The sequence below is a fragment of the Bufo bufo genome, chromosome 6 (genome assembly GCF_905171765.1).
Source record: "Bufo bufo chromosome 6, aBufBuf1.1, whole genome shotgun sequence".
Lineage (NCBI taxonomy): Eukaryota > Metazoa > Chordata > Amphibia > Anura > Bufonidae > Bufo > Bufo bufo.
In genome coordinates this window covers 135,353,128-135,377,822 of record NC_053394.1, presented here as the reverse complement: position 1 = coordinate 135,377,822, position 24,695 = coordinate 135,353,128, and the positions used below count along the sequence as shown (strand labels likewise).

The 24,695-nt window shown below is 46.5% G+C and overlaps 2 protein-coding genes across 4 annotated transcripts in view; both read left to right on the top strand.

Moving 5' to 3' along the window:
- Positions 1 to 744: 744 nt before the first annotated feature.
- Positions 745 to 13,389, top strand: LOC121004680 (purine nucleoside phosphorylase-like). The gene is made up of 6 exons (XM_040436966.1): positions 745 to 885; positions 2,169 to 2,332; positions 6,235 to 6,338; positions 10,819 to 10,994; positions 11,203 to 11,393; positions 13,093 to 13,389. Exons 1-6 carry the CDS (start codon positions 863 to 865, stop codon positions 13,311 to 13,313), a joined length of 879 nt encoding a protein of 292 aa, XP_040292900.1. The 5' UTR covers positions 745 to 862; the 3' UTR covers positions 13,314 to 13,389.
- A 130-nt stretch (positions 13,390 to 13,519) lies between these two features.
- Positions 13,520 to 24,695, top strand: part of C6H20orf96 (chromosome 6 C20orf96 homolog) — a 40,136-nt gene continuing 28,960 nt past the window's right edge. The window contains exons 1-2 of one of the 3 annotated variants that reach the window (XM_040436964.1): positions 13,520 to 13,557; positions 14,923 to 15,308. Coding sequence is in view for 1 of the 3 variants with exons in the window: in XM_040436963.1 (XP_040292897.1) it covers positions 24,650 to 24,691 (42 nt within the window). In the remaining 2 variants the exon portion in view is untranslated. Of the gene's footprint in view, positions 13,558 to 14,922; positions 15,309 to 23,718; positions 24,692 to 24,695 lie in introns of those variants that run through there. The other 2 variants (XR_005779807.1, XM_040436963.1) reach the window with 2 other exon arrangements.

The window sequence follows — 24,695 nt, the reverse complement described above, 5'->3', positions numbered from 1 at the left end:
GCCTGACCTCTGCTCATTTACCCTATTGTAACCGTTCTGACCCACCCTGATCTTCACCTGTTATCGTTCTGACTCTGTTCTGCCTGTCCTGACCCTTGGCCTATTTTCTGGATTGTACATACTCCACCTGCGCTGACCTCAGCTTGTCCATTCACTAGAATTCTTCCTGACCCCTTGCCTGAGTCAGCTGTCACTTAACAGAGACTACTCCAAGTGGCAGTAGCGGGTTGTTCCCCTGTATCAAACACCACATACCTGTATAGACGTGAAAACCAAGGGAGCCACTCGGGTAACGGCCTTCAAAGTAGCCATAAGTCAAATCGCTTCAGTGGCACAGTGGGTCCACACCTTAGTGCTACACTAAGAAAACAATCAGACAGGTTCAAATCCAATAGGGGAGATTTATCAAAACTGGTGTAAAGGAAAACTGGCTTAGTTGCCCATAGCAACCAATCAGATTCCACCTTTCATTTTTCAACTCTTGAAAAATAGAATATGGAATCTGATTGGTTGCTATGGGCAACTAAGCCAGTTTTCGTTTTCCCACCAGTTTGATAAATCTCCCCTAAAGTCTGCACATATACAATACAATGGCAACCGTAATGCCAAAGGTGCTGGGTGCTGTTACGTCCTGGTTAAAACAGGTCAAAGTAGTGGATTAGCCAGTGGAAGCTCATACCCTATGACCGATCGGAGGGTGATCCACACACCCCCTTCTCTCCCACACTCCAACCCTACGTTTGTCCCGTGCAAATGATTAACTCCAGCCTCAGGCTATTTTAGACATCCTTATATTTCTGGTTCAGAGTCAGGATCGCTGCAGACACTTCAGACGTCAAGCGAGAAGAAACACTGTGTAGTTATGCACAGCAAGGAGGACCTGAGGTGAGAGATCTGCCCTGGGGACAATGCATTCAGCCATTTAAGGGGTCAAATACTTTTCCTCTCAATTCTTTTATACATACCTTATAGACAATATATGATGTATAAAGCTCATTCACTGTGATCTGATCAGGTTGGAGGGACATTATATCTGCTGGATTATGTCCAGTGATACATCACTAGGGATGAGCGAATCGACTTCGGATGAAGCATTCGAAGTCGATTCGCATAAAACTTTGTTTCAATACTGTACGGAGCAAGCCCTCCGTACAGTATTAGAATGTATTGGCTCCGATGAGCCGAAGTTATTACTTCACAAAGTCTCGCGAGACTTCGCATAATAACTTCAGAAATTGATTTATACTGTAAACTGGGGGCGCACGCTGCTGGTCATTCACCGGGGTCCCCTAGCGAGGATTGGGGGAGCCGGATGTAGTATGCGGCAGCCTTGCTTCCGGATGCAATGCATTTTTCACTGAAGCCCCATTCACTTCTATGGGGCCAGTGCTGCGTGAAAAACGCAGAATATAGAACATGCTGCAGGGGAGTGAATGTTATCCCTTACATTGTTTCAGCCACAGATGCACATAAAAGGTGACTGACCACAAATGTTCTTGACGGCTGTTACATACTTAAAAGGGATGTCCACATTTGTTGTGTATAACAGATATCGCTCAAGAATTTTCTATAGGTGTCTACCACATAGTTGCCAATAGTCACAACTTTCCCGCAAGACACCTAAAAAACGGAATTCCTAGATGAGCAAGATTTATGCTAATTTCCCCAAAAAGGTGCAGTTCATGCATTTTCAGGCATTACCCTAAAGAGGGGTGTTTAAAACGTCCCATTTGCCTAAAATGTTGTCTATTATACCTTCTAATCGTTCTATCTTTCACTACTGTCCAAAGAAACTGCCATTAAATGCATCCGCCACGGGTGTGGTAAGTAAATATACATCCAATATATAAGGCCTAATCTATAGAAGCCAAGCAAAATGTGGAGGTGTTGCCCACAGCAACCTAACAGATGCCTTCATTTAGATCTGAATCTGAGTAATTGATAAGGGCAACTGCTCCAATCTCACTCAGCCTCGTGTGCCAAAATCAGCCTTGTTAACCAATCAGATTTCACCATTCATTTATTTATGGCAAGTGAAGTGATCTGATTGGTTGCTATGGTCAACACCTCCATTTTTTCTTTGCACTGTTATACTTTTCTCCTATGCCTCCTCCAACTCTTCCGTCACTATGTCTTGGCGTCATTGCCTCCTTATACTTACCCAACAGATATGAAGACTGCGAGGAGACAGTTCAGTGGCTCCTGGATCGGATCCAGTCTCCACCAGACATTGCCATCATCTGCGGGTCTGGTTTGGGTCTCCTCGCAGAGACATTAAGCAACCCAAAGACCTTTGACTATAGCCAGATCCCACATTTTCCAGCAAGTACAGGTAAGCAGCAGTGACAAGTCCTGCAAGTACTTTCTTTTAGTTACCACTAGGGTATCTGCACACGTAGGCCCAAATTTACTAATCCTACAGATGGCGTAAACTTAAGGTCCCTTTACACGGGACGATAGGGAAGGAACACTTCCTTCCCGACAGTCTGCTCATCTATGGTGGAGGAAACCGCTGCATTTACATGTACTGTACAAATCTCCTCCAAAGATGGGGAGGAGCGAACGCTAATGCCATCGCTCTTCCTCATAACGACCCGTTGTTTCCCGGCAGCAGATCGTGTTTACACAGCACGATATGCCACCGGGAAAAGAGGATTTTTGTGTTCGCACAAACAATCCAATTACCTGATGAACAGGTAATCGGCGGTACATTAACACTGCCAGATCATCGCTAACGTTCGTTACTATGAACGCTCATTAGCGATGATCTATGCGATTCTCGGCCCATGTAAAGGGCTCTTTAGCCAGGCTATGTAGACCTTCACCAGATTGATCACAGAAGGTCAGGCTGGATGATAAATCTGGTGCAGGGATAGACACTTTTCTGTAATTGTCCTATTCTAATAGTCCTTTTTAGGGCTCATGCACACGACCGTATGGCTTTTTCAGTGTTTTGCGGTCCATTTTTTACGGATCCGTTGTTCCGTTTTTTGTTTCCGTTGTGTTTCTGTTTCCTTTCCGTCTTTCCGTTCCATTTTTCCTTATGCCTTATACAGTATACAGTAATTACATAGAAAAAATTGGGCTGGGCATAACCTTTTCAATAGATGTTTCAGCAAAAACGGAACGTAGAGGGAAGACATACGGATGCATTTCCGTATGTGTTCTGTTTTTTTGCGGATTATTTGACTTGAATGGAGCCAAGCACCGTGATTTGTGGACAAGAATAGGACATGTTCTATCTTTTCACGGTACAGAAATACGGAAATACTGAAACGGAATGCACACGGAGACACTTCAGTTTTTTTTTGCTGAATCATTGAAATGAATGGTTCAGTATATGTGCCGCATACTGAACTCAAAAAACGACCAGTATACTGAACGCAAAATACTGTCGTGTGCATGAGCCCTTAGACTGATGTTTCAGGCAATTATCAGGAAATAATCAAACATTCCTGATAATTGCCTGATTGTCAGCAGAGATGAGATTTACATGCAGTAATCATCTCTACTGCATGGGCACCCTAGAAAATCTATGTTTCTGGGCAGCAGATTCATTTCTATACAGGATGGTCTGAGGCTCAGAAACAATGATTTCAGGTGAAATCAAGTGACTGCTGACACCTTTACATAGGCCAATTATCCAAAATGGGCGTTTCTACAGATGCTCATCCCCGATAATTGGCCAAACGATCCAGGGCCTTACATCTAAATCAGGGATGCCCAACCTGAGGCCCTCCAGCTGTTGCAAAACTACAACTCCCAGCATGCCTGGACAACCTACAGCTACTAGGGCATGCTGGAGGTTGTAGTTTTGCAACAGCTGGAGGGCCGCAGGTTGAGCATCCCTGCTCTAAATAAACTATTGGTTGGCTTACATTAAAAACAGAGTTTTACGCCAGAATTGTGGCGCAAAATGACATTGTAGACCATCCCCCATCTCCTTTCCTTTAAGCCTCAGAATTCAGGCAAAAGGTATACGGATATTCCGAAAAAACAAAAAACAAAAATTTCATTGAAATTGTGCCAATTTGCACCCACTTTAGGCAGATTCTAGGCTCTAACACATTAGTAAATCTGGGCCATAGCTTTTTCTGGTGCACACTGTTTTATCACCCACGTGGTTTGTAATTGTGAAGCACATTGTAATCACAGATAAAAACTGCCCATGGCAAGCCGCAGTAATGCTTATGAGGGTCTTGCCCACTGTGTACAAACTGCTGCCTGTACAGGCAAGACTACCTGCCATGGGGAATCTATATGGCCACAATTACAGCTTTCACAGGTTCCCGGATAGCCAACCCTGTTAAACCGTGACACCCCCTGCTCTCGTATTACAGCATAACTGAGTACATTTGCAATTCAGGACCCTAAACTGCCCATATGTCCATACACATACAGGTTTCGGCTCGGCCAAACGTGCATGTGAATCCTATGGGGAGAGCAGAGAAAGCCACTGCCAGACACTTTTGGTGGCAACTTATCTCCCGGGAGAATTAAAGGATCAGGCGAAAATATTCACTTTGCCTCATGATGGTCTCCTCCGACACATTACGGTCTTGGCTGAACCCACCACTCTGGGCTGGATCGGTCAACAGAAGACTAATATGAATGGCCAGCCTAAGAAAGCTGGGTGGCAAATGTTCCTAGTTAGGCATCTCTCACGCGTTCGTGATAACGTCGGTGACCATATGGTCAGTGGTTCTTCCATGAAGATGTCTGTGAAGAACCTATGCTTGGTCTATGTGTCCATTTTTTGCCCTCCATGTGTCATCTATATCCCACATACGCTGTGGGGCTGGAATATTTTTTCTAGAGCATAGTCTGTGGAAAACCACTGATGTGTGAACACACACATTAAAGCCAACAGGTTTCTGTGCTGTCCGTGGAGACCGTGGACAGCACACGACCATGATCCACTGATTTGTGAGAGAGGCCTTAGGGCTGATGCACACGACCGTTGTTGTTTTCACATACAGGCAGCAAGAAAAACGGAACAGACACGAACAGAAAATATGTTCATGTGCATGAGCCCGTAAGCAGTGGTATCAGCAGGGGCGAGTGTTCAGCAATCTAACAGGCTCAGTGACAACCCCTGTGAGAGCTGTAATTGCAGCCATGTTAGTTGTCGCCAAGATTTCTCAGGAACAGATGTAGGGCTGAAACGATTACTCGATTGAATCGAGTAATTCGACACAAAAAAAATCCTTGATGCAAACTTTTGGCATCGAGGATTCGTTTGTGTCATGTGACCACGGAGCGGGAGTGAAGCACTTTAGGGAACCTGTCACCGGGATTTTGGGTATAGAGCTGAGGACATGGGTTGCTAGATGGCCGCTAGCACATCCGCAATATCCAGTCCCCATAGCTCTGTGTGCTTTTATTGTGTAAAAAAAACGATTTGATACATATGCAAATTAACCTGAGATGAGTCAGAGCTTGAAAATATGACTCTTCTCTGGTCACACAAGTAAGATATGACTCTTTTATGTTAATTTGCATATGTATCAAATCGGTTTTTTTACAGAATAAAAGCACACAGAGCTATGGGGACTGGGTATTGCGGATGTGCTAGCGGCCATCTAGCAGCCCATGTCCTCAGCTCTATACACAAAATCCAGGTGACAGGTTCCCTTTAACGCTCCGTGGTCACCCGCCGGCCCGCACCGCACTTTCTTCCTGACACATCGTCAGGTAATAGTGCACGTAAGCACGCACTATGACCCGACGCTGTGTGACGTCAGGACGACGGAGGAGCTGTGGAGCGGCGCCCCTACAGGAAAGGTAAGTACTGTGGCTGGGGTCATGGCTAGGAGGGGGACATAGTGGCACTGGGGGGGCAAGCTGGTGGCACTGGGGGGCAAGCTGGGAAAAGCTGGTGGCACTGGGGGGGCAAGCTGGTGGCACTGGGGTGGGGGAGAGCTGAAGGCACTGAGGGAACGGAGCTGATGGCACTGGGGGGAACTGAGCTGATGGCACTGGGGGGAACTGATGCACTTGGGCTGATCGCACAAGGGGGAACAAAGGGTGTTGGGGAGTCATGGCAGGGGGTCTGATGTGTTATTATAAAGGAAAACAGTCTATTAATTCATTTTTTCTTATTACATTACACGATTAATTGTAAAAAATAATCGATAGAAAACTCGATTTCTAAAATATTCGTTTACTGCAGCCCTAAACAGATGTCACTTGACAGAATTGTTGCATTTTGCCTTGATTTTTCTGTTATTTCAGTGGTGGGACACTCGGGCCAGTTGGTGTTTGGTACGTTGCTGGACAAGTCATGTGTCTGTATGAAAGGCCGGTTCCATGTGTATGAAGGATATTCTCTGAGCAAAGTAAGATGTCAGATGTATGGATGTGACCACCTCGTGATCAACTGTGTGTTACATTGTTTTCCTCTTATCCACCAGATGTATATAACCGCATTCCTTCACAAAGTGCCCTGTAGCATGGTATGACTGCCGCAGGAGCACTATTCTGTTTCGCTGTCTGCCAGCATGGTGTCAGTCCTGTTCGTCTGACAGTCTAGTTGTAATGGATGAACATGGTGTCTGAGCTGCAGGCAGCATGTTATAGAGCAGGAGGAGCTGAGCAGATTGATCTATAGTTTTATGGGAAAAGAGTCTGTAAAACTTGTCATTTATATTCCTGCTTATTCTGACCGTTGACATCAAGGAGGCGGTCCTATCAATGATTGACAGTCTTCCCTCAACGTGCATAGAGAGCTGTCAATCACTGCAGGACCGCCTCCCTGGTTTTAAAGCACAGAAGGAGAAGAAACTTAAAAGGGTTTTCTGAGACTTTACTCTCCTGGATAGGATGTAATTCTCAGTATCTGCTCTTATTCTGTATATATGGACACTGCACAGTACCACTTCTCCTGTCCTGTATACTGGGTGTAATTCTCAGTATCTGCTCTTATTCTGTATATATGGACACTGCACAGTACCACTTCTCCTGTCCTGTATACTGAGTGTAATTCTCAGTATCTGCTCTTATTCTGTATATATGGACACTGCACAGTACCACTTCTCCTGCCCTGTATACTGGGTGTAATTCTTAGTATCTGCTCTTATTCTGTATATATGGACACTGCAGATCCCCCCTCCCCTAAACAGTGCCATCCACAGATCCCCCCCTCATAACAGTGCCATCCACAGATCTCCCCCCTAAACAGTGCCATCCACAGATCTCCCCCCTAAACAGTACCATCCACAGATCTCCCCCCTAAACAGTGCCATCCACAGATCCCCCTAAACAGTGCCATCCACAGATCTCCCCTAAACAGTGCCATCCACAGATCTCCCCCCTAAACAGTGCCATCCACAGATCTCCCTCCTAAACAGTGACATCCACAGATCCCCCCTAAACAGTGCCATCCACAGATCTCCCCCCTAAACAGTACCATCCACAGATCCCCCCTAAACAGTGCAATCCACAGATCCCCCCTAAACAGTGCAATCCACAGATCTCCCCCCTAAACAGTGCAATCCACAGATCTCCCCCCTAAACAGTGCCATCCACAGATCTCCCCCCTAAACAGTACCATCCACAGATCTCCCCCCTAAACAGTGCCATCCACAGATCCCCCCTAAACAGTGCCATCCACAGATCTCCCTCCTAAACAGTGACATCCACAGATCCCCACTAAACAGTGCCATCCACAGATCTCCCCCCTAAACAGTACCATCCACAGATCCCCCCTAAACAGTGCAATCCACAGATCCCCCCTAAACAGTGCAATCCACAGATCTCCCCCCTAAACAGTGCAATCCACAGATCTCCCCCCTAAACAGTGCCATCCACAGATCTCCCCCCTAAACAGTACCATCCACAGATCTCCCCCCTAAACAGTGCCATCCACAGATCCCCCCTAAACAGTGCCATCCACAGATCTCCCCTAAACAGTGCCATCCACAGATCTCCCCCCTAAACAGTGCCATCCACAGATCTCCCCCCTAAACAGTGCCATCCACAGATCTCCCTCCTAAACAGTGACATCCACAGATCCCCCCTAAACAGTGCCATCCACAGATCTCCCCCCTAAACAGTGCCATCCACAGATCCCCCTAAACAGTGCCATCCACAGATCCCTCTCCCCGACGCTCACAGGAGTATATTTATAAACTAATCAGTAACTACTTTAACTTTAATCATTGCTCATTGCTGATCTCTTTACTTGGATTATTTGGATATCTTACTCTGTCTTAGCTCCGGTAACAGCAGGCAGCACGGGCGGGCGGCGCTCACTCACTGACGTCACGCGCCTGCTCCTCCCACTAGGCGGCGCAGGCGCGTGACATCAGTGAGTGAGCGCCGCCCGCACTGCCTGCTGTTACCTGAGCGTTTCTGGCGTAGAACACTGAAATCTATGCCATTTCAGTTCAGGCCCACACGGACTGCCGAATGCTGCGCCTAATTTAGCCTGGCGTATGCCGGGCTATGATAAATCTAGCCCATGGTTTTGACTTTTGATTTGAACTGGCAGAGCTTTTGTAGTCTGGGAGAATTGGCAGTCTTCCATTGTGCACTTTGCCACTTGGTTTCAGGGTCGTTCAGCTTGTTGTTGACCGTTCCGATCTCTGCTTCTGCCTGCTCCGCATGTCAGCACTCTTAGCTGAGCAGAGCAGGAGCCCGCTCCGCTCAGCCAATCCTCACATAGTACAGGGTACCCATGTGCTATGCCAAGAGTAATAGTCTGGGGAGCACGGGCAGGAGCAGCAATGTGCGCTCCTGCCCGTACTCACAGCGCTGCTGCCCATTCATAAAATGTACTCCGCACACCGCTGAGCTGTCAGCGGTGCACAGAGAACAGAGTTTTAAGCATACAGGGAATGGCGCGCTTTAGGTAGCAAAAATTGTAGTAAAAACAGAAAATTCATTAATAAAGTATATTAGAGACAGTTTTATTAGGGAGAACACATTAAAGGGAGTCTGTCACCACAATTTGCCCTTATAGACCACTTACATAGCACTGTAGCATAACTATAGATCAGTCAAATGGTACCTTTGACTTTTTGTTTGGATGTTCACCATCTTGCGTCATCCAGTGTACTGGACGAGATCCCGCCGGCGCATGCGCACTGCATGGAGCGATGCTGCTGCCCACAATGGTCATCACAGTGCACATGCGCCGGCGAGATATCGTCCAGTACACTGGATGACGCAAGAGGCTTACAGGGCGGGCCAAGCAACAGGCTGGGTGAGGGGTTATGTGAGAAGAAGGAAAGAGCGGCCTGGGCACTTACAGCCCGAACGCCGCCCCTGGGCACTTGCGAGCCCTCATTTACATATGAATAAAACTCTGTTTTTGCCCCTGGTGAACATCCAAACAAAAAGACAAAGGTACCATTTGACTGATCTATAGTTATGCTACAGTGCTATGTAAGTGGTCTATAAGGGCAAATTGTGGTGACAGACTCCCTTTAAACATTTAGATAAGGCTAGTTTCACACTAGCGGTAGCCTTCTCCGGCAGGCTGTTCCAGCGGGTGAACATGTCGACGTAGTTTTATTCCGTCCGCCTCTCGGCATGTTTGCCGTGCTGCCGCCGGAACTCCGGCCCGCCCCTATTATAGTCAATAGGGTCGGGGCAGACCTCCGGCGGCACGCGTGCACAAGCGGCAGCACGGATCCAGCAGGCTGTTCACCCGCTGGAACAGCCTGCCGGAGAAGGCTGCCGCTAGTGTGAAACTAGCCTAAAGGTTTAGTTACTCTTTAAGGCTACATGCACACGACCGTTGTGTGTTTTGCGGTCTGCAAATCGCGGATCCGCAAAACACGGATGGCGTCCGTGTGCGTTCCGCAATTTGCGGAAACGGCACGGACAGCCTTTAATATACTTGCCTATTCTTGTCCGCAAAGGCCAGGTTATATTGCGGACAAGAATAGGCCAGGTTCTATTTTTTTTTTTTGCAGGCCACGGAACGGAGCAACGGATGCGGACAGCACACAGAGTGCTGTCCGCATCTTTTGCGGCCCCATTGAAGTGAATGGGTCCGCATCCGAGCCGCCATCTTTTGCGGCCCCATTGAAGTGAATGGGTCTGCACCCGAGCCGCCAAAACTGCGGCTCGGATGCGGACCAAAACAACGGCTGTGTGCGTGAGGCCTAATCCACTCCTGTTTTCTTTACAGCATTAGGCTGGGTTCACATCACTGATCCATCGGAAGAACAGAAAAATAAAGAAAAAAATGGATCCATTATTTGGAGCATCAGTTTTTATCACTTCCGTCAGAGATCAGTTATTTTGCATGCAGGACTTTTTCTCCCGTCAAAAATAACTGATCTCTGACGGAAGTGACAAAAAACTATCATAACTGATGCCCAAAAAAGACGTAATCGTTATTTTTAGCGCAAACTAATGCTAACTGAGCATAACCGATGCTCAAAATAATCGGTCCATTTTGTTTCTGTTCTTCTGACGGATCAGAAGCAATAACATAACTCATTGATTTCTCTACCAGTCTTGGAAGAGAACTTTTATCGTTGTTCCGTTCCTCCAGTTCAACCTCTGACATTCCTGCGACGTACAGACATTACTTGTCGCCAATCAGAATGAGATTGTTGCGGGTCTATGAAAAGGCCGATATAATAAGGTTCTGAAACCTTCTGTATAGCGCTGCGCTGATAAGCTTGCGCTGGGGAGCTTGTGAATCTTTATTGTCAGACTTTGTCCATACTGCGCAGTGCTGCTGCTTCAAGGGCTCACGGATCGGTTCTCAGAATCTGCACAGTACTTTGTACATACTGTATATACTCTGTATTTCTTACCTTTACCCTGGCAGGCGGTGACTTTACGGCAATCTCTCTGTAGGTCACTTTCCCAATCAGAGTGTTTAAGCTCCTGGGAGTAAAGGTCCTGATGGTCACAAACGCGGCGGGGTCGCTCTGCGAAAAGTACAGACCAGGAGACCTGATGATAATCCGAGATCATATCAACATGCCGGGAATGGCGGCTCTGAACCCTCTGAGAGGACCCAATGATGAGAGGTGATCAAAACTAGGAACAAACTACAAGTTCCAGCATGCCCACACACTGGAGAGTGAAAATAAAATGTGTAGATAAGCTCTACAGATATATGGTACCTCATATATAGTAAAGAGGTTCTGCAGCAGCTGACGCTTGTGTAGCCCATAAGGGGCTCCATAACTTGTGCGATCACTTACAGGGAGTAATCATTTTTGAATTATCTTGTAGGTTTGGACCACGGTTTCCCTCCCTCTGGGACACATATGACCGCGACCTGCGTGTCACCGCTCTGGAAATCGCCCGTAAGCTCGGGCATGCGGATCTCACCCATGAAGGAGTTTACTGCATGGTGGGCGGGCCGAACTTTGAGTCCGTTGCAGAAGCCAGGTTTCTGCAGAGGCTGGGGGCGGATGCTGTAGGTGAGTGTTGTACCATAATGAACGTTGGAGGCATTTCCAAACAGAATACTGCTCCCTATCTACCTAAACTGTAGCAAGTACAATGCGCCAAATTTATTGGCGCATCCTAGGCTGTCTTTAAAGGGCTATCGCATGATTAATTTAAAAAATCAGACATCATATAGAACATGACTGTCTCTTTCTAGCAAAGCTAGAACCAACTCTGTACCTCACATGGATCCAGAGATCTCCCCATTCATTGCTCTGCTAGATTTATTTCAGGCTGGCAGCTCGGGGGCGTGTCCTTTCTGCTGCAGCTCTCTTCTTATCACTGCTCAGGGGAGGCATGTCCTTTCTTAGGGGCGTGTCCTTTCTGCTACAGCTCTCTACCTATTACTGCTCAGGGAAGGAATGTCCTTTCTTAGGGGCATGTCCTTTCTGCTACAGCTCTCTCCCTATTACTGCTCAGGGAAGGCATCTCCCTTCTAAGGGGTGTATCCTTTCTGCTGCAACTCTCTCCTTATAAGGCCTCCTGTTTTTTTGCGGACCGTATACAGAAGCATTCATTTCAGTGAGTCTGCAAAAAAAAACTGAAGTTACTCTGTGTGCATTCCGTTTCCGTATTTCCGTTCCGCAAAAAAATAGAACGTGTCCTATTATTGTACACATTACGGGCAAGTATAGGACTGTTCTATTAGGGGCCAGCTGTTCCGTACCGCAAAATACGGAATGCACAGACATCATCCGTATTTTTTGCTGATTTTTTTTTACGGACCGCAAAATACATACGGTCATGTGCATGAGGCCTAACTGTCCCAGTTTCTAAGGCCTCTTTCACACGACCGTATGGCTTTTTCAGTGTTTTGTGGTCTGTTTTTCACGGATCCGTTTTTTGTTTCCGTTGTGTTTTAGTTTTCTGTTCCGTTTTTCCGTATTGCATATACAGTATACAGTAATTACATACAAAAAATTGGGCTGGGCATAACATTTTCAATAGATGGTTTCGCAAAAACGTATACGGAAGACATACGGATGCATTTCTGTATGTGTTCTGTTTTTTTTTGCGGACCCATTGACTTGAATGGAGCCACGGAACGTGATTTGCAGGCAATAATAGGACATGTTCTATCTTTCAACGGAACATAAAAACTGAAACGGAATGCATACGGAGTACATTCCGTTTTTTTTTGCGGAACCATTGAAATGAATGGTACCGTATACGGAATGCAAAAAACTGCCCGTAAACGGGGAGAAAAAAATACTTTCTGTGCAAGAGGCTAACAGTGGATAAAGCTAGTGGCAGTTGAAGGATGGAACTGAGCATGTGCGACCACCTCAGCAAGGTGAACAGAAAAGGAAAAGAACAGCAGGTGGCACTATACTGATAGATTTCAGGGTATAACTCAGGTGCTATACTAAATTTTTAATTACAAAAGTATTCAGATCCAGGTGCTGGTTTGAAAAATGTAGATTATTATTAGTGGGAAAAACCTTTTAAGCCAGTAAATGATATATATGCCAGGTGTAGTTTTACGCCGCTTTTTGCGCATGTTCTGAAAAAAGTTTTGGCCCCAGCCACTCCTGCTAAGCCCCCCATCCTTTTGTCGCCACTTTTGGGAAGGGGACAACAGTGGTGCAAATTACTACATACATTTCACCCCAAGTGGACTAGAAAGCTGCCGGGGGCACTTATATGTGGTTCTACCTCCTCTTCACGCAGGTATGAGCACGGCTCCAGAAGTGGTGGTCGCCAAGCACTGCGGCCTGCGAGTGTTTGGCCTCTCGCTGATCACTAACCGGGTGGCGCAGGCGTATGAGATGCAGGAGTCGGTGAACCACAGCAGCGTCCTGGAGGTGGGGAAGCAGCGGTCGCAGCTCCTGCAGACACTCATTACCGACCTGGTGAGAAGCATCCGATTCGGCCAAGAGCCGGCCGTATGAGTGGAGGACGGTTACACTGCCGGAGCGGACTACTACAGCCATATTCACCCGATGCCAGCCTACAGGACGACCCCTTACTGCTGTATATTATATGTCATGTGATATTCCAGAAATAAAAGACGCTGATCTGAAAGAATACTGAGAGTCATACATATATCTAGCTGACCAATCCGAAAAGAGTACAGCAAACCCCCATCATGAGATGCTGTATCCAAGCCTATCATGTGTGGTACTGTCTGCTGGGGTATCTAAGCCCCTCGTGTGTGATGGCGTCTGCAGAGCAGTGTAAATTTAAACCTCTCATGCATAATACACTGTTGTGTATCTAAGCCTAGTATGTGTAATACCACATGCTGAGTAGTGTATCTAAGCCTCCTTTGAGTGATACTGTCTGCCAAGTAGTGGATCTAAGGCACTTAAAGGGGTTGTCCAAGTTATATTTATTGATGACCTATCCTAATGGGTAGGTCATCAATATCAGATCGGCTGGGGTCCGACACCCGCCCCACCCCCCCCGATCAGCTGTTTGAAGAGAAGGCGCGCGCCGTGCCAGCGCAGTCTCCTCTTCACTGTTTACCTTCTTGCTTAAAGGGGTTGTCCAAGTCTGCATCTGCAGTGGTGAGCAGGTGTAATTACACCCAAGCCGTCCTATTCATTTCAGTGGTATGGATCGCTCCTATACACTTGTATAGGTAAACAGTGAAGAGGAGGCAGTGCTGGCACGGTGCGCGCCTTCTCTTCAAACAGCTAGTCGGCGGGGGTGCCGGGTGTCGGACCCCAGCCGATCTGATATTGATGACCTACCCTGAGGATAGGTCATCAATAAATATAACTTGGACAACCCCTTTAAGTGTAATAATGTTTGCTGAGCAGTGTATCTAAGGGTACTTTCACACTTGCGGCAGAGTGATCCGGCAAGCAGTTCTGTCGCCGGAACTGCCTGCCGGATGCGGCAATCTGCATGCAAACGGACAGCATTTGTAGACGGATCCGTCTCACAAATGCATTGCAAGAACGGATCCGTCTGTCATACGGACAAACTGATCCGTTTTCTATTTTTTTTTCTCACATTTTTAAAGGTCTGCGCATGGGACGGATCCGGCACGAATACATTTCAATGTAAATTAATGCTGGATCCGGCATTCCGGCAAGTGTTCCGGAATTTTGGACGGAGATAAAACTGCAGCATGCTGCAGTAGCCTCTTATGTGTGATACAGCCTGCTGAGCAGTGTATCTAAGCCTCTCTGTGATACTGCCTGCTGAGCAGTGTATCTAAGCCTCTCTGTGATACTGCCTGCTGAGCAGTGTATCTAAGCCTCTCTGTGATACTGCCTGCTGAGCAGTGTATCTAAGCCTCTCTGTGATACAGCCTGCTGAGCAGTGTATCTAATCCTCTCTGTGATACTGCCTGCTGAGCAGTGTATCTAAGCCTCTCTGTGATACTGCCTGCTGAGCAGTGTATCTAAGCCTCTCTGTGATACTGCCTGCTGAGCAGTGTATCTAAGCCTGTGATACTGCCTGCTGAGCAGTGTATCTAGGCCTCTTGTACGTGTGACTGTTCGCAGAATAGTGTATCCAAGCCTGTCACCTGTGATACCGTCTGCTGAGCCGTGTATCCAAGCTCCTCAGTGTTACAACCCCCATCATTAGCTCACTCAGAGCAGGCGGTGCCGGAGGGCGGAGGCTGCTCCTGTACGTACGAGTGACTAGTCCCACCTCCGGAAATGTAGACGCTGATGGCGCCGCTCCCCCTGGCGGCCAGTCTGTTCATTACATTACAATGAAACTTTCTGGTAGAGCAGCAGGAGGATACTTAGGTCGCCTTATTGGAACACCTGCTTGAGTGGGTGTGGTAACATGGCGGCCACTGATGACGTCAGCGTGTTGCCAGGGTAACGGATTAACGCTGCTAAGGAGAGAGCGCAGAATGAAGACGAAAACGACTGAAAAAGCAGACACAAAGAGAGCGGCGGGGACCAGACGCGAGCCGGAGGGTACTGTCTGTAGACAGTCTACAGAGACAGCCTGACTCACATACTTCACCCTGAGACATTCTGACTGACATACCAACTGAGACAGTCTAACTGCCCTTAGAAAGAGTCTGACAGACATATCCCCAGAGACAGTCTGATACCAATACCCATAGAGGCAGTGTGACTTGCACAATAATAAAGCTGCCTGCTGAGACAGTCTGACTCCCCTCAGAGACAATCTGAGTGCAAAAACTACCTGTAGGAGACTGGCCTTTAAAGGCCGTACTACACCAGCAGATATCTCACCAATCATCGGTCAGATGGCCATTTACACCCACAGATCTTTTGTTATACACACCAACTATTGGTCTGATTGGACAGATATTGGTCAGATAATCTGTTGGTGTAATACAGCCCTAAGACTATCCCCAGAGTCTCCTTGACAGACATAACTGACTACCCCATAACTATTATGTCTGATTGTCATAATAACTACTACTGCAGTGACTGGTACAGCTACCCCCAGAGACACTCTGTCTCACATAACGTCCCCTAGAGACAGTCTGATGTAACTGCCCCTAAAGACAGTCTGACTCGCATAACTTCACCCAAGAGACAGTTTGATTAATGTAATTTACCTGAGAGACAGTCTAATAAAACTACCCACAGAGACAGTATGATGGCTTTACTGTCTCCGGGTATAGTGACGCTGACATTACTACCCCCAGAGATGATCTTGGTTTTAAACTACCCCCAGAGACATAACCTCTCCAAGATACAGTCTAATAAAACTACATGCACACAGACAGTCTGACTGACATTACTGCCCTCACTGGGAAAATTACCCCAAGACCGTCTGACCAATAAAACTACCCTCAGAGACAATTTGACATATATATTTATGTCAGGCTATTCTGACATAATTGTCCATAGATACAGTCTGACAAAACTACCCGTAAAGACATCTTGACATACATAATGTATAGGCAGTTTAACTAAAAGAACTATCCCTAGAGACCACCTGAGTCACATAACTAGCCCCAGAGACAGTTTGACTTACACAACTGCTGCTAATAACAGTATGACTGCAATAAATACCCCCAAAGACTGACTGACATAACTGCCCCTATAAAAACTGTGACTGACATATCCATCTCTAGAGACAGTCTGACTGACATAACAGCCCTTAGAGACAGTATGACTGACATCTCCAACCCTAGTCTATCTGACATAACTGCTTCTAGAGAAATTTTGACTGACATATCCATCTCTAGAAACGGTCGGACTGACATAACTGTCTTTAGAGACAGTCTGACTGACGTCTCCAATCCTAGTCTGTCTGACACAACTGCCCTTAGAGACACTGTGACTGACGTCTCCAACTCTAGTCTGTCTGACATAACTGCCCCTAGAGAAACTGTGACTGACATATCCATCTCTATAGACAGTCTGACTGACATCTCCAACTCTAGTCTGTGTGACATAACTGCCCTTAGAGACAGTGTGACTCACATATCCATCTCTACAGACAGTCTGACTGACATAACAGCCCTTAGAGACAGTATGACTGACATCTCCAACCCTAGTCTGTCTGACAAAACTGCCCTTAGAGACACTGTGACTGACATATCCATCTCTAGCGATAGTCTGACTGACATAACTGCCCTTAGAGACAGTATGGCTGACATCTCCAACTCTAGTCTGTCTGACATAACTGCCCCTAGAGAAACTGTGACTGACATATCCATCTCTAGAGACAGTCTGACTGACATAACAGCCCTTAGAGACAGTATGACTGACATCTCCAACCCTAGTCTGTCTGACATAACTGCCCCTAGAGACACTGTGACTGACGTCTCCAACTCTAGTCTGTCTGACATAACTGCCCCTAGAGAAACTGTGACTGACATATCATCTCTAGAGACAGTCTGACTGACATAACTGCCCTTAGAGACAGTGTGACTGACATCTCCAATCCTAGTCTGTCTGACACAACTGCCCTTAGAGACACTGTGACTGACGTCTCCAACTCTAGTCTGTCTGACATAACTGCCCCTAGAGAAACTGTGACTGACATATCCATCTCTAGAGACAGTCTGACTGACCTAACAGCCCTTAGAGACAGTATGACTGACATCTCCAACTCTATTCTGTGTGACATAACTGCCCTTAGAGACAGTGTGACTGACATATCCATCTCTAGAGACAGTCTGACTGACATAACTGCCCTTAGAGACAGTATAACTGACATCTCCAACCCTAGTCTGTGTGACATAACTGCCCTTAGAGACACTGTGACTGACATATCCATCTCTAGAGACAGTCTGACTGACATAACTGCCCTTAGAGACAGTATGGCTGACATCTCCAACCCTAGTCTGTCTGACATAACTGCCCTAGAGACACTGTGACTGACATTTCCATCTCTAGAGACAGTCTGACTGACATAACTGCCCTTAGAGACAGTATGACTGACATCTCCAACTCTAGTCTGTGGGACATAACTGCCCTTAGAGACACTGTGACTGACGTCTCCAACTCTAGTCTGTCTGACATAACTGCCCCTAGAGAAACTGTGACTGACATATCCATCTCTAGAGACAGTCTGACTGACATAACAGCCCTTAGAGACAGTATGACTGACATCTCCAACCCTAGTCTGTCTGACATAACTGCCCCTAGAGACACTGTGACTGACATATCCATCTCTAGAGACAGTCTGTCTGACATAACTGCCCTTAGAGACACTGTGACTGACGTCTCCAACTCTAGTCTGTCTGACATAACTGCCCTTAGAGACAGTATGACTGACATCTCCAACTCTAGTCTGTGGGACATAACTGCCCTTAGAGACACTGTGACTGACGTCTCCAACTCTAGTCTGTCTGACATAACTGCCCCTAGAGAAACAGTGACTGACATATCCATCTCTAGAGACAGTCTGACTGACATAAAAGCCCTTAGAGACAGTATGACTGACATCTCCAACTCTAGTCTGTGTGACATAACTGCCCTTAGAGACAGTGTGACTGACATATCCATCTCTAGAGACAGTCTGACTGACATAACTGCCCTTAGAGACAGTATGACTGACATCTCCAACCCTAGTCTGTCTGACATAACTGCCCCTAGAGAAACTGTGACTGACATATCATCTCTAGAGACAGTCTGACTGACATAACTGCCCTTAGAGACAGTGTGACTGACTTCTCCAATCCTAGTCTGTCTGACACAACTGCCCTTAGAGACACTGTGACTGACGTCTCCAACTCTAGTCTGTCTGACATAACTGCCCCTAGAGAAACTGTGACTGACATATCCATCTCTAGAGACAGTCTGACTGACATAACAGCCCTTAGAGACAGTATGACTGACATCTCCAACTCTATTCTGTGTGACATAACTGCCCTTAGAGACAGTGTGACTGACATATCCATCTCTAGAGACAGTCTGACTGACATAACTGCCCTTAGAGACAGTATAACTGACATCTCCAACCCTAGTCTGTCTGACATAACTGCCCTTAGAGACACTGTGACTGACATATCCATCTCTAGAGACAGTCTGACTGACATAACTGCCCTTAGAGACAGTATGACTGACATCTCCAACCCTAGTCTGTCTGACATAACTGCCCTTAGAGACACTGTGACTGACGTCTCCAACTCTAGTCTGTCTGACATAACTGCCCCTAGAGAAACTGTGACTGACATGTCATCTCTAGAGACAGTCTGACTGACATAACTGCCCTTAGAGACAGTGTGACTGACGTCTCCAATCCTAGTCTGTCTGACACAACTGCCCTTAGAGACACTGTGACTGACGTCTCCAACTCTAGTCTGTCTGACATAACTGCCCCTAGAGAAACTGTGACTGACATATCCATCTCTAGAGACAGTCTGACTGACCTAACAGCCCTTAGAGACAGTATAACTGACATCTCCAACCCTAGTCTGTCTGACATAACTGCCCCTAGAGACACTGTGACTGACATATCCATCTCTAGAGACAGTCTGACTGACATAACTGCCCTTAGAGACAGTATGACTGACATCTCCAACCCTAGTCTGTCTGACATAACTGCCCCTAGAGACACTGTGACTGACATATCCATCTCTAGAGACAGTCTAACTGACATAACTGCCCTTAGAGACACTATGACTGACATCTCCAACCCTAGTCTGTCTGACATAACTGCCCCTAGAGACACTGTGACTGACATATCCATCTCTAGAGACAGTCTGTCTGACATAACTTCCCTTAGAGACACTGTGACTGACGTCTCCAACTCTAGTCTGTCTGACATAACTGCCCCTAGAGAAACAGTGACTGACATATCCATCTCTAGAGACAGTCTGACTGACATAAAAGCCCTTAGAGACAGTATGACTGACATCTCCAACTCTAGTCTGTGTGACATAACTGCCCTTAGAGACAGTGTGACTGACATATCCATCTCTAGAGACAGTCTGACTGACATAACAGCCCTTAGAGACAGTATGACTGACATCTCCAACCCTAGTCTGTCTGACAAAACTGCCCTTAGAGACACTGTGACTGACATATCCATCTCTAGAGACAGTCTGACTGACATAACTGCCCTTAGAGACAGTATGGCTGACATCTCCAACCCTAGTCTGTCTGACATAACTGCCCTAGAGACACTGTGACTGACATATCCATCTCTAGAGACAGTCTGACTGACATAACTGCCCTTAGAGACAGTATGACTGACATCTCCAACTCTAGTCTGTGGGACATAACTGCCCTTAGAGACACTGTGACTGACGTCTCCAACTCTAGTCTGTCTGACATAACTGCCCCTAGAGAAACTGTGACTGACATATCCATCTCTAGAGACAGTCTGACTGACATAACAGCCCTTAGAGACAGTATGACTGACATCTCCAACCCTAGTCTGTCTGACATAACTGCCCCTAGAGACACTGTGACTGACATATCCATCTCTAGAGACAGTCTGTCTGACATAACTGCCCTTAGAGACACTGTGACTGACGTCTCCAACTCTAGTCTGTCTGACATAACTGCCCCTAGAGAAACTGTGACTGACATATCATCTCTAGAGACAGTCTGACTGACATAACTGCCCTTAGAGACAGTGTGACTGACGTCTCCAATCCTAGTCTGTCTGACACAACTGCCCTTAGAGACACTGTGACTGACGTCTCCAACTTTAGTCTGTCTGACATAACTGCCCCTAGAGAAACTGTGACTGACATATCCATCTCTAGAGACAGTCTGACTGACCTAACAGCCCCTAGAGACAGTCTGACTGACATCTCCAACTCTATTCTGTGTGACATAACTGCCCTTAGAGACAGTGTGACTGACATATCCATTTCTAGAGACAGTCTGACTGACATAACTGCCCTTAGAGACAGTATGACTGACATCTCCAACCCTAGTCTGTCTGACATAACTGCCCCTAGAGACACTGTGACTGACATATCCATCTCTAGAGACAGTCTGACTGACATAACTGCCCTTAGAGACAGTATGACTGACATCTCCAACTCTAGTCTGTGTGACATAACTGCCCTTAGAGACAGTGTGACAGACATATCCATCTCTAGAGACAGTCTGACATAACTGCCCTTAGAGACAGTATGACTGACATCTCCAACCCTAGTCTGTCTGACATAACTGCCCCTAGAGACACTGTGACTGACATATCCATCTCTATAGACAGTCTGTCTGACATAACTGCCCTTAGAGACACTGTGACTGACGTCTCCAACTCTAGTCTGTCTGACATAACTGCCCCTAGAGAAACTGTGACTGACATATCCATCTCTAGAGACAGTCTGACTGACATAACAGCCCTTAGAGACAGTATGACTGACATCTCCAACCCTAGTCTGTCTGACAAAACTGCCCTTAGAGACACTGTGACTGACATATCCATCTCTAGAGACAGTCTGACTGACATAACTGCCCTTAGAGACAGTATGGCTGACATCTCCAACCCTAGTCTGTCTGACATAACTGCCCTAGAGACACTGTGACTGACATATCCATCTCTAGAGACAGTCTGACTGACATAACTGCCCTTAGAGACAGTATGACTGACATCTCCAACTCTAGTCTGTGGGACATAACTGCCCTTAGAGACACTGTGACTGACGTCTCCAACTCTAGTCTGTCTGACATAACTGCCCCTAGAGAAACTGTGACTGACATATCCATCTCTAGAGACAGTCTGACTGCATAACAGCCCTTAGAGACAGTATGACTGACATCTCCAACCCTAGTCTGTCTGACATAACTGCCCATAGAGACACTGTGACTGACATATCCATCTCTAGAGACAGTCTGTCTGACATAACTGCCCTTAGAGACACTGTGACTGACGTCTCCAACTCTAGTCTGTCTGACATAACTGCCCCTAGAGAAACTGTGACTGACATATCATCTCTAGAGACAGTCTGACTGACATAACTGCCCTTAGAGACAGTGTGACTGACGTCTCCAATCCTAGTCTGTCTGACACAACTGCCCTTAGAGACACTGTGACTGACGTCTCCAACTCTAGTCTGTCTGACATAACTGCCCTAGAGACACTGTGACTGACGTCTCCAACTCTAGTCTGTCTGACATAACTGCCCCTAGAGAAACAGTGACTGACATATCCATCTCTAGAGACAGTCTGACTGACATAAAAGCCCTTAGAGACAGTATGACTGACATCTCCAACTCTAGTCTGTGTGACATAACTGCCCTTAGAGACAGTGTGACTGACATATCCATCTCTAGAGACAGTCTGACTGACATAACTGCCCTTAGAGACAGTATGACTGACATCTCCAACCCTAATCTGTCTGACATAACTGCCCCTAGAGAAACAGTGACTGATATATCCATCTCTAGAGACAGTCTGACTGACATAAAAGCCCTTAGAGGCAGTATGACTGACATCTCCAACTCTAGTCTGTGTGACATAACTGCCCTTAGAGACAGTGTGACTGACATATCTATCTCTAGAGACAGTCTGACTGACATAAAAGCCCTTAGAGACAGTATGACTGACATCTCCAACTCTAGTCTGTGTGACATAACTGCCCTTAGAGACAGTGTGACTGACATATCTATCTCTAGAGACAGTCTGACTGACATAAAAGCCCTTAGAGACAGTATGACTGACATCTCCAACTCTAGTCTGTGTGACATAACAGCCCTTAGAGACAGTATGACTGACATCTCCAACCCTAGTCTGTCTGACATAACTGCCCCTAGAGACACTGTGACTGACATATCCATCTCTAGAGACAGTCTGACTGACATAACTGCCCTTAGAGACAGTATGACTGACATCTCCAACTCTAGTCTGTGGGACATAACTGCCCTTAGAGACACTGTGACTGACGTCTCCAACTCTAGTCTGTCTGACATAACTTCCCCTAGAGAAACTGTGACTGACATATCCATCTCTAGAGACAGTCTGACTGCATAACAGCCCTTAGAGACAGTATGACTGACATCTCCAACCCTAGTCTGTCTGACATAACTGCCCCTAGAGACACTGTGACTGACATATCCATCTCTAGAGACAGTCTGTCTGACATAACTGCCCTTAGAGACACTGTGACTGACGTCTCCAACTCTAGTCTGTCTGACATAACTGCCCCTAGAGAAACTTAGACTGACATATCATCTCTAGAGACAGTCTGACTGACATAACTGCCCTTAGAGACAGTGTGACTGACGTCTCCAACTCTAGTCTGTCTGACATAACTGCCCTAGAGACACTGTGACTGACGTCTCCAACTCTAGTCTGTCTGACATAACTGCCCCTAGAGACAGTGACTGACATATCCATCTCTAGAGACAGTCTGACTGACATAAAAGCCCTTAGAGACAGTATGACTGACATCTCCAACTCTAGTCTGTGTGACATAACTGCCCTTAGAGACAGTGTGACTGACATATCCATCTCTAGAGACAGTCTGACTGACATAACTGCCCTTAGAGACAGTATGACTGACATCTCCAACCCTAGTCTGTCTGACATAACTGCCCCTAGAGAAACAGTGACTGATATATCCATCTCTAGAGACAGTCTGACTGACATAAAAGCCCTTAGAGACAGTATGACTGACATCTCCAACTCTAGTCTGTGTGACATAACTGCCCTTAGAGACAGTGTGACTGACATATCCATCTCTAGAGACAGTCTGTCTGACATAACTGCCCTTAGAGACAGTATGACTGACATCTCCAACCCTAGTCTGTCTGACATAACTGCCCCTAGAGACACTGTGACTGACATATCCATCTCTAGAGACAGTCTGACTGACATAACTGCCCTTAGAGACAGTATGACTGACGTCTCCAACTCTAGTCTGTGGGACATAACTGCCCTTAGAGACACTGTGACTGACGTCTCCAACTCTAGTCTGTCTGACATAACTGCCCCTAGAGACACTGTGACTGACATATCCATCTCTAGAGACAGTCTGACTGACATAACTGCCCTTAGAGACAGTATGACTGACATCTCCAACCCTAGTCTGTCTGACATAACTGCCCCCAGAACCTTTCCTAAGCGCCACAGGATAAATTAAAGGACATTTATGACATATCAAAAGTAAATTCTACAAATGTCTGATAGGTGTTGGTTCCACGTCCAGGCCTCCCACTTGTCAGGAGAATGGCAGTCTCCTTTTCCCCGAATGAGTACTCCTGACATCAGGAGGCCATGCGTGCCAGTGTAGGTTATGGGCGGTTTGGTAACAGCTTAGCATTTTACAACTCCCAGAAACTACAGTGGAGAAGTGGCACCTATACACTACTTTCTGGATTACCAAACGGGGTCATGGGACCCCATACCCCTGATACATGATGAACCATCCCTGCTATCCATGCTCCTGAGTGTGAGCCACTCCTTTTCTCTCTAATAGTAAGGATGTGGAATGCTGCACACAGTAGTTGCTGATGCCTGCAAAAGACTGAATAGTCGTCATCAATAATATGTCGATTTTCTCTCTAACATAGAAACTAGATTGGAGTAGTCATACATAGACCAGTTTGGGTATTGCGGGTGTCATGTGGTCCCTAGGACGAAGGTTGTGCACCCCTGGACTGTATAATTATCTAACTGACCTGGAGTCCCCTGGAGATAGTCTGTGATGTAGTACCGCAAAGTGTCCACAAGATGGCGAACTTCACTGCAGTAACACATTATATAACTATGCCCTATGGGCAGAGAGCAACAAATTGAATTATGTAATGTCTGCAAATCTCTTATTTCTAGCTATTCTCATGTCAAATGCACCGTGAATACACTGTTCAGACACGCAGCCCTATGAACTCCCACAGTCCTCAGTTGCTTGCCAGCAGTCTCCATGACATTTCTATTTGCTATCAGGTTGATTGGAGGTGATCATGTGA